The 14,028-nt window shown below is 46.8% G+C and overlaps 1 protein-coding gene across 35 annotated transcripts in view; it reads left to right on the top strand.

The window, feature by feature from the left end:
• Positions 1-14,028, top strand: part of LOC129525065 (rho guanine nucleotide exchange factor 7-like) — a 241,280-nt gene that overhangs the window by 48,559 nt on the left and 178,693 nt on the right. For 29 of the 35 annotated variants that reach the window (XR_010135134.1, XR_010135131.1, XR_010135129.1 and 26 more), the window contains one exon: positions 11,537-11,646. Coding sequence is in view for 4 of the 35 variants with exons in the window: in XM_063709833.1 (XP_063565903.1) it covers positions 11,537-11,646; positions 12,714-12,845 (242 nt within the window). In the remaining 31 variants the exon portion in view is untranslated. Of the gene's footprint in view, positions 1-11,536; positions 11,647-12,713; positions 12,846-14,028 lie in introns of those variants that run through there. The other 6 variants (XM_063709833.1, XM_063709832.1, XM_055353309.2 and 3 more) reach the window with 3 other exon arrangements.

Here is a 14,028-nt window from a genome sequence, read left to right as displayed (position 1 = left end):
AGAGAAAGAGGAATGAGCCTCTAAAAACAAAGCCCTTCTGTGGCTGCCATGGTCTGAATGTTTGTGTCTCCTCCCCAAATTCCCATGTTGAAATCCTAACCCCCAAGGTGACAGTATTAGGAGATGGGGCCTTTGGAGGTGACTAGGCTCATGAATGGGGTTAGTGCTCATATAAAAGAGGCCTCAGAGAGAGACCTCTGCCCCCGTGCCATGTAAGTTTGCAGTGAGTTCAGCTGTGAAGTAACAGGCCCTCACCAAATACTGAATCGGTCCATGCCTTGATCTTGGACTTCCCAGTTCCAGAACTGTGAGAATACGTTTCTGTGGCTTATGAGCCGCCCAGGTTATGGTATTTTCTTACAGCAGCCTGAACGGCCCAAGGCAGTGGCAGAGAGCATCAGGACACGGTACCCTGAGAAAACACGTTCGTAATCTTGACGAGGGGCTGGTACTGTAAATACGTAAGTAGCTCTTATAAGCCAGTAAGGGAGATTATAACAAAATGAATTCAGTTCTTTAAATGGAAGCACTCACTGATCAGTGCTCTAGGGGCCTTTAGAGCATAGTCTCTTTGGAAATGTGGTCCTGGAAGTATATATTCTCTTAATATCCCTAAACGAAATAAATTCAGTTCTATAAATGGAAGCACTCACTGAATCAGTGCTCTAGGGGCTTTTAGAGCATCGTCTCTGTGGAAATGTGGTCCTGGAAGTATATATTCTCTTAATATCCCTAAATGAAATAAATTCAGTTCTATAAATGGAAGCACTCACTGAATCAGTGCTCTAGGGGCTTTTAGAGCATCGTCTCTGTGGAAATGTGGTCCTGGAAGTATATATTCTGTTAATATCCCTGAAGTCATGGCATTCTCCAGTTCCAAGTCACGTGGTGGTGTCGCTGTCTAAGGCTGCAGGTAAGTTGGTGATCACCTCATCCTGTGACAGTGTCACATCCTCTCTGACTGCTTCTGCCCTTCACACTTTTTGGGAACCATTTCCTCAAAGAAACTCAAGCCATAATAAAACTTGGTTTTGAAAAACCAGCCTCTTTTCTTGCAGTAGATTTGAACTGTCATTTGCACACTTAGTAAAAACACCCTGCAGACTGGGTTAATAGCAGAGAGAGGGGTCCTGGTGCTGTAAACCAAGGCTTGGCAGTTTTCTGTAAAAAGCTAGACAGTAACTATCTTGTGGGGGCTGGGGTGGGGCAGACCTCTGTCACAATTATTCTGCCGTTGTTGTGCGACAGCAGTCAGAGTTGGCATGTACGAACTAGGCATAGCTGTTTTCTAGTCAGACATTATTGATGCTGCCTTTTTCTCCCTATTATAGTAGCTATGTGTGTAGACAGGTTGAGCATCTCAAATATGAAAATCCAAAATCTGAAACGCTCCTGGTCCCAAGCATTTCAGATGAGGGATACTCAACCTGTATATAGAAATAAAAACTGCAGAAAAGTATATGAAAAAACCATTCCACTTGTATCATTAATAAGTTACCTTTATTAACGTGTTGCCATATTTCCTTCCAGCATTTTTTAATGCCACTTGCTCACTCTCAACCCACACCTTTTTTCTTTTCACAGAGTTGGTGTCAGAGCGCACACAGATCCTGCCAGTTACTTCCCCCAGAGCATGTTGCATTTCTGGGCAGAAACAGCCTAGCCATGGTTGGGGTGGAATGCATACTGCATGGGAGGGCTGGCCGGTCTCAGAGCCTGGCAGCCGGAGGGGTGGTGTGCTTGGCTAGCTTGTCTTGATATTTTGCCCCCTTTTAAAGTCTTCCAGTCACTTTTATCTTCACAGAGTAGCAGGGTCATACTGGGGAGTCAGAACCAGGAAAAATACCAGGAGTTTGACAAATTCCAGGCCTCTGTGTCTGTCTTGGGAGGATGCTCCACCTTCGTACCTACTTTGTGGCATCAGTTGGAGATGCTCTGTAGCGTAAGCTCAGCCCCAGGATGTGGAGGGACAGGGCAGGGTGCTCACTGGGGACACAGTGTATTCACTGATTGGAAGCCTGTGAAATTTCATCCACGGATTGCTTTCCCAGGAGGTTGGCAATTTGGAAAGCACATTTTGGGTGTGCTGTTAGGGTCAGCTTTAAGCCAGGTTGTGTTTCATGGCTACCAAGTGAGCATGGAGACCACTGCCTCTCCCCACATTGAATGGAGATGTCTCGGGTTTGAGGATGTCATTTGCTACCTGCAGCAGCTGGTCTTGGAGGGTTGGGAGGTCAGGGCGTGGGTGGGGTGTGCCCGTGAGACAGGTGCGGGTGTCTGTAGAGGGATGTGGGTGTCATTCAGTTTTATCAGGCTGCTTAACTGCTTGTGGTGGTGTTTGCATTGCACTGACTGGGTCAACTTGTGTAGTGATTACTATGATAAAAAATTTACTGAATTTTCAAGACAAATTTGTGATCTCCGATTGGTATTAATAGTTCATAAGGTAGATTTCCCTCCTTTGTCTGGCACCCCAGCCCTCCCCCTGTACTATTCGGATAAGATAAATGAAGCGCCTGAGGTAAACAAGGTAGAATCAGTGTTAGCTTATTTCAGTGTAAAAGGTTTGTTTTGAAAAAAGGAATGATATTTGCTGCTATTTAAAATCTAGGTAATATTTTATAGAGACTGCTGAGATATTTTGGGATTGAGGATAATTAAAATTGGTTACTCTTATTTCTCAGAGCTTATACTCTAAGATCATTTACTGATTTTTACATTTAACTACACTGTTAAAATGTCCAGACGGTAGTGCCTGTGGAATCCCTCTGTTGGCACCTGTTGTGTATTGGCATCTTCATCTCTTCCGAATTCTTGGAAGGCTTTTTTCTCCCCCTTTGGTCCTTGACAGATTTCTGCCCACCCAGCAAGGAAGAGGCCATCTTGCTGCTGTCTTCTGTCATCTCCTTGTCTGTCTCCCTTTCTTGCTCTTCTTTCACTTTTCTCGCAGTCTTGCTCTTGCATTTTATGACTTCCTGGTCATTACAAGGAGCTGGGAAATGCCATGCATTATCTGGGCATACGTGGCTTAGTTCACTAAGTTTTCCCGTAGTGCTATTTTGAGTTCATTGTCTTGCCTTAGTTAAAGTAGACATCTGGAGGGCCACTTTGCTCCAGCTTTGTGAAAACACACCTTCTGGGTTTGCCCTGCTTTGTGTCCACACACCGTGCCTCAGCCGTGCTAGCGGTCTGGTCCATCTGTACGCTGGGGGTCATAAGCAGAAAGGAGAGGAAACACCGGGAGGTCCTTGCAGCTCCTAGGAAGCAGTTTGCTGATAACTCAGCTAGGTGTGCGAGGACTAGAAGTTGCTGACAGTCCTTGGGTTGGTTTTGTGCAGCGCATGTGCTTGTGCGTGTTGGGTGAAACCTAAAAGCTCCATCTGTTGCGTGTGTCTCGGGATCTTGCTGTCTTCTCCTCAACCGTCCTCGTCTGTTGGGAGCATACAGCAGTGTGAATTTGACTCTTCCCTGTTTTAAGTTGAATTAAATTAGATTGTAGCCTTTCCACAAGATAGATCTGCCTTCTGGGGGTGGGATGAGCTTCTCTAAATTGAATATTTGTTTGTGGTAAGCTGCTTATTTCTTTTCGTAATAGTTCACTGAAATAGCCACTAAGGAGTTGATGGGATAATTCAGCAGCTGTGCACTGAGGGCCCCTGTGGGTCCCACACTGTCTTAGAAGCTCTAGAGACAAGGCCCACACTTGTATGGTTCAGAATGTACAGAGGACAGACATGTTCACGACAGAATTCCTGGCGCTGGTGGAAGCCATGAAGAAGACAGAGTGAGGGGAGAGTGAGGGAATGGGAGAGGGTGAGAGAGCAGGGCTGCCCTGTGAGACTCAAAGCCTGGGAGCACCTCTCTGGGGGCCCTCTCAGCTCGGGGTGTTGCCATGTGAGTGTGGGGAAGGGCACCCAGGCAGAAGAGTGCCTGGGCAAAGGCTCTGAGATGGAATTGAGCTTGCCTGCTGCAGGCTGGAGCCTGCTGCAGGCTGGAGCCTGCAGTTGGGTGAGTGAGCGTTTGGGGGAAGGGCTGGAGGCCCCAGGGGTGGGTCTCCTAAGCTGCTGTCTCCTTACTGGGCGTCCTCTGTTCCAGGCGCTTTGAAAGGTATTGCCTTGGACATCCTCATAGCAGCCCTGGGAGGTGGGACTGCCTTCTTCTCTTTGTGGATAAGGAAACTGAGGCACAGGGGTTGAGTCTTTGTGAATGTGTTAGTCTGTTCTCACACTGCTATAGAGAACTGCCTGAGACTGGGTAATTTATAAAGGAAAAAGGTTTAATTTACTCACAGTTACGCAGGGCTGGGGAGGTCCCAGGAAACTTAACAGTTGTGGCAAAAGGGGAAGCAAACACATCCTTCTTTACATGGCGGCAGGAAGGAGAAATGCAGAGCGAAGGGCAGGGAAAAGCCCCTTATTAAACCATCAGATCTTGTGAGAACTCACTGTCACGAGAAGAGCATGGAGGTAACTGCCCCATGATTCAGTTACCTCCCACTGGGCCCTCCCATGACAGGCAGGGTTTCTGGAAGTAGAAGTCAAGATAAAGAGTTGGTTGGGGACACAGCCAAACCCTATCAGCCACACAGGTAGTCTGTCACCAGCACCATGCTCTGCCTAGGACTCTGAGCCCCCTTCTGTAGGTTGATGGAAGTGTGGATTTTAGTCTAATGATGTCCAGAAGCTGCTGGAGGATTTTAAGCCTTATCTTTTACCCATAGAAAATATGACCATTGCTGCTATGTCGAGAATGACTGTAGGTGAGCAAGATACTTTTTGATGTCAAATTTGCAGTGTTTGAGGTGTGTAAGGCAGTTTCTGTTTCCTGAGAATTGTGCGTGATGTGCCTCTCCCCCTCTGGCATCTGGCTGCCATTTGTGTGGTGGATCTGGTTAGATGGCCGGCCCCTGGAACTTGTGTTTTGCTTCCTCCCCAGTTTCTTCCTAGGTCCCACTCTCTCCTTTCTCTTCACTGTGTGCTGTGCCCTGTGGGGTGACCCACGCAGTCCCTGCCTGCCACCTGTCACTGCCTAAACACCCACCCTGGGAAGTTTCCCATCAGGTAGGGTCACGTCCAGGAGCCTAACCATGATGAGTGGGACCCCTGCGTGCGGACCTTTGTCCTCCTCTTGTCCCCCATCTGCTCTTGAGCTTTCCATTTCAGGCATGTCACATGATCTGAGATGTCCTTAGGTAGTATTTGCTGATTGGCTTATTTATTTGTTTATTTTTTTAGATGGAGTTCACTCTTGTCACCCGGGCTGGAGTGCAGTGGTGCGATTTTGGCTCACTGCAGCCTCCGCCTCCCGGGTTCAAGTGATTCTCCTGCCTCAGCCTCCCCAGTAGGTGGGACTACAGGCGTGTACCACCACGCCCCACTAATTTTTGTATTTTTAATAGAGACGGGGCTTCACCATGTTGGCCAGGCTGTTCTTGAACTCCAGACCTCAGGTGATCCACCCGCCTTGGCCTCCCAGAGTGCTGGGATTACAGGCGTGAGCCACCGCGCCTGGCTGACTTATTTTATAAATAAGTGGTGTGTATTCTGTGCTAGGCGCGGTTCCAGTGACTTCACCGAATTAACTCATTTAAACCTGTACCAGTGCTGAGGAAGCAGGCATCGCTTTGGGGGAGAAATGGAGGTATTGAGAGGCCTGGGAACTGGGCCAGGGCCACACAGCTGGTGCATTGTGGCCGGGGCTGAGGCTGGGCCTGTTGTGATGCACTTCCCGTCTCTGTGCCTGCGTGCATATTGAAGAAACACACATGATGTTGTATTATCGTCCTTTTGTCCCTCTGCTCTCAAAGGAGTCCACATTCTTCCTGTTGCAAACCGGTCAAGGCCCATTGGTCATTCTGGGAGCTGAGCTCGGGCGGGGTATGAGATGTGCTATCAGTGGAGTCAGTGTGTTCTGCATGCGGCTGGAATCTAAGGAGCAGGTCTGTGCTCACTGAGGAGGGGAGGGTCACACCCCCTGAGAATGTGTTCTCAGTATCCCTGAGCCGTGTTGGTGAGTTTGCAAGTTCTCACACGGTCCTGCTGGCAGTCCCATTAGGCACTGCTGCCCCGGTGCCGCTTGTCTGGACTAGCTCAGCTGATGACGTTTGTCCTTGGGACTGTCACTGGGAAGGCCTCTCACTAGCCTCAGACATAGTGGCCCAGAGTGGGTAAAAGGCATGTCTTTCTGGGTATGAAATATGTGCTATCTTGAATATATTAGCTCACGTGCATTTTTTAACATGCTATTGAACAAGGATGTTTGATGTTGGCCAGATGGTGGGGAAAAAAGTGTTAAGAAGGGTATATGTTGTTATTTTCTAAAAGTCTTTGTGAAAAATGAAGCAGTCATGACCAGTGAGTGGGAACAGTGAAGCTTGAACTCGCACGCAGTGTGGTCCCGAGAACCCTGGAATAGCTCACCTCCTCTTCTCCATGCGCGGGGAATTCTGTGTTCGCTCAGTGCCTGTCTTTGACCTCCTTCCTCTCTCCTAAACTTCCTGTTTCTCAGCTTGACTGAGGCTAGTAAAGCAGGGTTCTTTGATCATCTTTTAGTCATTGCTTTTCTATTTTCATTTAAAAATAAAGCAAGAAAATGCCAGCTGATCTTGTAGGGATGGGAAGTCCTCCTCTCTCTTTTTCTTGACAGGCGCTTGCCCTGAAGCACTCTGAGTTCCTGAGGAGTTCCCTTATGTCCTGGGAACCAGCGAGAGAACAGGTTCCCAGTGAGTAATTACAAAAACACAAAACCCTGAGTTCTTTTCAGACCATATTTAGATGTGCAGTCTACATTTAATGTGTTTTTAAAAATAGCTTTCTTATCCAAAATATGTGTTTTTGGCCAGATTTTTGTCAGTTTACCTTGTATATTTTCTGTGATAGTTTAGAGAAAGGGAGCGGTCTTCAGTTCAGAAGTGATACAGTATTCAGATGGAATGTTCACTCTTGCCCTTTAGGGAAGGTTTCAAGGTTAGATTGGGTGGTATCCACTTGGGATTCTGAGTATGCGAGTGTTTTTTAAAAATGCTGACCCCAGCATCTCTCTGGAGAGTTTCTGACTGAGTTAGCTTGGTACTTAGCGCTGTCCAGCTGGGCATGGTGAGGAGTGCCAGCCATCTGTCAGGGAGGCAGCTGCTGGTACCCACCCAGCTTGGAAAAGGCAGGGAGGAAGCCACACTTTTCTCTAACCGTCTCGTTGTAGAATGGGCCAGCCCAGCTATGCTGAGAGTTTGAGGGGAAGATTAGTGTGGCAGCGACTGAGATCTTTAAGAAATGTCGGGCCGGTCAGAAGGATTGTTCATGTGGGTGTTTATTTGCACGAAAGGCCCACAGATGATGAGTGAAATGCTTTATTTTCCTCCTAGGCTATGGATGGTGAGCGGATGCTAGAGAGAGCCACTTAATGTGCTGTCCCCCCCTTTTTTTAGTTTTGAAAAGTTTAAAAGTAACAGAATGGCTGGGAGACTAGAGTTTGGTGAACATCCGTGTGCCCTTCTCACAGGTCACCAGCATTCTGAGTTCAAATGCCTGTTTCTTCTTCTTTTTTTTTTTTTTGAGACAATCTTGCTTTGTCACCTAGGTTGGAGTGCAGTAGTGCAATCTCAGCTCGCTGCAGCCTCTGCCTCCCGGGTTCAAGCGATTCTCGTGCCTCAGCCAGCCTAGTAGCTGGGATTAGAGGCACGTGCCATCACTCCCAGCTAATTTTTTTGTGTGTGTTTTTAGTAGAGACAGGATTTCGCTATGTTGACCAGGCTGGTCTTGAACTCCAGACCTCAGGTGATCCTCCCGCCTTGGCCACCCGAAGTGCTGGGATTACAGGAATGAGCCACTGCACCTGGCCTCAAACGCCTGTTTCTATTTTATTTTGCCAACTGTTTACGTCATGTTGTAGATCCCATGATCCTTACCTCTGAATACTTCAGCATGTGTATCTTAAAAATAAGAACATTCTCCTACATAACCATGGTGTCATTGTCACACCCAGAAATTTAGCGTTGTATTGCCGTATGCTGTGTCCTATAATGTTATCGCTTATGCAGCCCATATTCAGATATCTGTGGTGGTCTCAAAGTGACGTTTATGGCTTTTCTTTCTGTTAAATGTAGTCATGCATTACATCTGGTTTGTCTCTAGTTTCTTTTCCCGTAGGATCGTTTTTCTGCCTTTATTGCTTTAACGTTAGGATTTGACGCTTTTGAAGAATCCAGGCTTGTTAGTGTGTAGCATGCCCTACAGTCTGGACATGATTTGGTTCAGGTTAGACATTTCTGGCATGAATTCTGCATAGGTAATACTCTGTACTTCCCATTGGGTCCCAGCGGAAGGCACTTACTGTTAGTGGGCTCCGTCACTGCTGGTGCCACAGTTGGTCACTAGGTTAAAGTGATGTCCACCAGATCTCGGTTATAAGGGTGCCTTTCCCTTTGTGCTTAATCCATGGATGATACTTTACCCCCAAACCTTTCACTGATGCTTCTAGCATCCACTGCCGATCCGTGCCTGAATTACTTCCTGTTGTGGTGGTTCAGGTGGTTCTCAGGCCCTTTGATTGAGGCTTTCTTTAGGGCCTCAGGCTCCTGTTGGCACTGGAGGCTGGTGTTGGGCATCTGAGCCCGGAAGTTGTGGGATGTGGGAGAGGAGAAAATGTTACTTTGCTTTCAAGAATCCAAAGATTCTGTAACATTTGTGAACTTAGTCATTTACTTCTGAGGTCTGTTTTACTTCCCTTACGAGCTTTTCATTACCAAGCAAAAAATCAGTCTTTGACTCAGACTGAAGCCGTGAACTGAATTTTATCCATGTGAGCTTCAGGAGTGAATAGAAGGAAGTTGATTGACAGGGAAGGAACACATACAGATAGGATATTTTCCATTTTATGAGAAGTAACGGTGGAAATATAGAAGAGGTAGAAATGTAAGATTCTTTAAAACATGCATGACAACAGCTTAGTAGTAACAGCTGCTGCTTCCAGAGGAGCTTCTCAGCACCAGAAGCCCCACAAGGCTGTGTTGTAAGGCAGAGATAGTGATCACGTTACAGGAAGGAGAAACTGAGATGTAGAGAGGTTAAGGAAGATGCCCAGTGTCTAACATTTACTAGGTGGCAGAGTTGGTATTTGAATCCAGGTTTATGGTGATTTCAGAACTTCCAAATTGAGAATTAAAGATCAGCTCCAACAAGAGAATGAGAGCAGTACAGTTGCTGGAAGATTATAGACACCTGGAAATTTAATCTTTATGGGGAACTATATACTGTAGTGTCCATAATGTTCTGCATTTTGAATTTTTAATACATGTGTTTATACAGATAATATACATAATCTGCATCATGCAACTGGAAGGACATTTAATATTTAAGATGTCTGATTGCAAAAATGTTAGTGTTCAAAATGCCCCCCATCATTCTGGGCATGATGTGTAACTCAGTGAAGGCTGTTGAGTGTAGTGAAAGACTTACTACTTGGAAAATAAATTGGAGCAGGTGAGTGGCAACTTTAAAATTTGAGTAGCTCCTGTCCCTGTTGTATTTGATAATTGTTTATCTCTTAGTAGTGAATTTATTCAAAATTCAAACTTCAACAACTTTATGGATTCTGTGTGTATTGGTTACATTGTGAAATACATTTTTTAGTGTGGATCATGGTCAAGAGTTTGAACATTGATCACATGGGGGTCTTAGAAGGATCAGGACAAGGGAACTTTGGAATTGGTAAATTTGTGTATTAAGGGTTTCAAGTTGTCCCAACTTCAAATTTTACATCCCTTTGCTGAGAGACCTGGAAACCTACTTTTGTCTTGTTTATGGCAGTTGATTGGAATCTTAGTTTAGAACTGGCCCCTGGAAGAGGTGGAGGTCATTTTGTAGGACTTGGAGCATGCCCAGAAAGAGATGGGACAAAGTCATGAGATCCTTTGACTGGGGCATTTCTTGGATAGATCATGTTTTTTTTTAAACAACAACAACTGGGGACTAGAGTCTCTTTTCCTCTGTACCTAATGGAGCCCCCGTGTTCTCTGGCCAGCTTCCTTCCACGGGGTGCTGAGTTACTGCCCCGTGTGTCATGCAGTGGACCTTCAAGCTGCCTTTGGTGGTAAAAGCTTGTCTGCACGTGTTGCATACAAAAGGCTTTTCTCCAGTGTGAGTCCATCCGCCTTTCAGTCTGAGGAGCGGGAGAGGATGAGAAGGTCTTCCCACACCTTGTGCATCTCTGTTGCTTGGCTATGGGCATGGCTGGGCCTCTTAACAATGATGTCATGCCCAGGGGTGGGGGGAACATGGCCTGGGGTCTGACGAATACCAGGAACTTCAGCTTTGATGGAGTTGGCTGGGCTCTGATAAACTTGGAGACTGCTCCCACCTTCCATCTCAGCGTGGCCGCTCTCAGCTCTGCCCCCGCCATGGGGAGACTTGGACTAGATGTTTAGAAAGCAGCTTTAGGGTTCAGAGAAATTGGGCCTAGCATCTGTGGGCTCATACAGATATGGTTCATCATCTCCAGTGGTTCAACTTACATGTTTTTTTGACTTTGTCATGGTGCAAAAGCAATACACATTCAGTAGAAACAGTGCTTCGAGTACCCATACAGCCAGTTTTTCAGTGTTCAGTACGTCACATGAGCTATTCAACGCTGTGTTATAAAATATGCTCTGTGTGAGATGATTTTGCCTAACCCTGCTGTGCAGAAGGCAGATTCTCCTGCCTCAGCCTCCCGAGTAGCTGGGATTACAGGCATGTGCCACCACACCCGGCTAATGTTGTAGTTTTAGTAGAGACGGGGTTTCTCTATGTTGGTTAGGCTGGTCTCAAACTCCGTGACCTCAGGTGATCTACCCGCCTCGGCCTCTCAAAGTGCTGGGATCACAGGCATGAGCCATCACTCCTGGCCTAATTTTTGTATTTTTAGTAGAGAGAGGGTTTCACTCTGTTGGCCGGGCTGGTCTCGAATTCCTGACCTCGAGTTATCTGCCTGCCTCGGCCTCCCAAACTGTTGGAATTACAGGCGTGAACCACCATGCCTGGCCAGCTCTATTTCTTTAAGCCTACGTGTTTTGCACGTGTTAAAAGTATTTGAACATACAATTACTCAGCTTCCCTTGTTTACGCGTGAATTTTGCATAATGTTAAATATTTTTTCCAATCTAAGCTTTATTTTATCCAGTTTCTTCTATATTTGTATAACTTTAGGTGGCTATCTTCATTGAAAGTTTTTTCTCAAAAGCCTTAAGATAGAACATAGTTCTTGGCAGCAATTTGAAAGTTATTTGAGGAGAAGGGGAGACTTACAATGATGATTCAAATGAAGGAAACTAAAAAGTAATGAAGCAAGGCAGAGGAAAAAGCAGTACTCACTTGAGCACATCCCAAAAGAATAACATTTCAAATGTAACTAGAAAAAAGTATGCTGAAGTTTGCAATACAGAAATAATTATTAATAAGATAGCTTTAAAGCCCTGCTCAGCTTTTGAATGTTGGGAATTGACCCAGAGGTGGCTGTAACCTAAGATGGTTCCTTCAGTAATGACCATTTTTTCTTTTTCAAGATGATGATTATTCCCCACCTTCTAAGAGACAAAGACCAACGAGCCACCGCAGCCACCAGTCCCAGAACCCGCCAATGCTGGGGAACGGAAAATGAGGCAGTTCAACTCTGGTAAGTTCTCAGCGAAATCCATGACCTTTTCCTTTATCTTCTGGACTCTCAACGTGACTGATGAAACTTACCACATGCTCTGCAGGGGGAAATGGTTTAGCATGTGTTACTACATCTTAATCACATCTTTGTAAAGCCAGGAGCATTTTACAAGTCACGTTACAGACATTGTTTAAACACAGTCTGTATTTACCAAAGTATAGGACATTGTATCATCTCATATTAATTAGTTAGTTGGCTCAAAATTAGTGCTAATGACTTAGTAATTCAGTGATTTCTGTTAGCTTTAAAACCCTTATTTCAGAACTATTTCACCTCTTGGTTTTCATTTTTGCTGTGTGTCACTGCCTGCCGGCTGCTAATTTATTAACTCCCAGTGAATCATGTGTCCTGTGAAGGGACTGAATATTAGTGGCAATTTATGTTGATGATTTGTATTTTGAATAAATAGTTTGAATACATAGAACATTAAGCTTGTATACATTTTGAAAATAGTATTTTAATATTCTACTGTGTCATAGTTACAATGATTGGATATATATTGAATTTATATGTACTTTAAGTTGTTATATGTTTATGGTCTTTAGCATTCTAACGTGCAATTGTATATCTGTTAAGTCTTTTTCTTTTTTCAAGATTAGACTGATTTACTGAGGCATCTGTTTGATGCCACATTAAGTGGCTCAGGCTTTGTGTAGGGGTTGAGGTTAAAGCAGGAAGAAGGGTGGTGAGAGGCGGGGTACCAGGATTAGGTTGGAATACCTGGGGGTGCTCTGAGGCTCCCCAAGTTTCCCTGGTCTTGGCCGGCTGTGCTGCTGGCCTGGGCATCTGATGGGCCTGCAAGGGTGGTCCAGGGGCTAGGGCAGGGACTTTGGAGTCACGCCGTTGGCTTTGAATCCAGACTCCTACACTTGGTAGCTGTGAACTCTCCATGCCTCAGGGACCTGCAGAACTGAGCTCTGTCTGAGCCAGTTTCCATCCAGGCACTGCGCATCCATCCAGAGGGTCACTGCCTCAGGTTGCTTGCTATTCACTGCCTTCTCAAGCAGACCGTTGTCTCCTTCTAGGCCCTCACAATCCAGTGGTGGAGACGAAACTCATCTGCCTCTGTCCCTCTGGGCACGCCTCATGCCAGATGCATCTGTGGACAGGGGCCATGCTCCTGGGCTTCCAAAGTTGGAGAAAGCTGCCAGGCTCAGGTGGGTACATCACAGCAGCTGCTGCCCTCTGAACACAGTGACAAAAGAACACTCTGGGCCTGGAGCCCTGGTCTGGGGCATTGGGCAAGGCTGTTGCACTTCTCTGATCCCATTTCCCCATCTGGAAAGTGCGCTGATTGTATCTCCCTGTGGGCACTGAGGGCTCAGTGTTAGTTTGAGAGCCAGCATCTGGGGTTTGGGCTGTAATTCCCCGTCAGCCCCATAGCTGCGGGGAACCAGGGACTTTGTTGGGATTACCCTAGGCATCAGTTTAGCTTCCTGCCCCTGGCTTGGGCTCAGCACCTGAAGTAGTCTAGGGGGTAGGTGGTCCTGGTGGGGGCTGGGGCTTTTACCCAGACTGATGTCACACCCAGAGCCAGAAGTCTTGGTGCCTGCTCTGGGCAAAGGTGCCAGCCTGTGCAACAAGAGGGAAACTCCGTCTCCAAAACAAAAACAAAAAAGCTTGCATCATTTCAGGGGGCTCACACCTCCCTAAGGGCCTGGTAATTGGCTGGCTCTGGCCTGCATCTGGCCCCGAGGGTGTAGGTAACACCCCACCTTACCTGGTTTCTTCCTGCCAGGGCCAATCTTCAGACCTCAGGACTTTGCAGCCTATCCCACCTCCCCTCTGGCCAGCCTTGAGCCCTTGTGGGTCCAGCACTTTTTCCAGGCTGTCTCCTGGTTGTCCTTCTGCCTCGAGGCCTGGCTCATGCTGCTCCCCCTCCCACTCTCCAAGACCCACAAGGACCACTCCACACCCAGCTCAGCCCCATCCCCTCAGATAGTCCTTTCTCTTTCCTCAGGTGGCCAGGTGCATATCTTGGTGTGAGGACCTTCACTGTATCTGGGAATGCCTACTGGTTACCTTTGTAACGGAGAACAAGGCATTTACCTGATATGAGTGCCTTGGTTCACTGTCTACATGGCTAGGGAGGGAGTCAATAATAGGCTTTTCACTTGCTGCTAGGGCCAGTCCTCCTGGCCCCATGGCTCTAGGGATGGAGGGCGCTGCAGGAGATGCACTGCTCACTTCCCAGCTGAGGACTGTGGGTCATCTCAGGGCAATTTCACAGTCCCCACATGCCCCACCCCCTCAGCTCTGCAAATACCAAGCAGTGCAGCCTGCCTAGGGGATGATGGGCTCGGGAGTGCCCAGGTAGTGCCCAGAGTGCCCTTGGCAGGC

Source organism: Gorilla gorilla, chromosome 8 (assembly GCF_029281585.2).
Source record: "Gorilla gorilla gorilla isolate KB3781 chromosome 8, NHGRI_mGorGor1-v2.1_pri, whole genome shotgun sequence".
In the NCBI taxonomy this organism is placed as follows: Eukaryota; Metazoa; Chordata; class Mammalia; order Primates; family Hominidae; genus Gorilla; species Gorilla gorilla.
The sequence above is the reverse complement of the archived record's forward strand: the minus strand, read 5'-3'. Positions and strand labels throughout refer to the sequence as shown.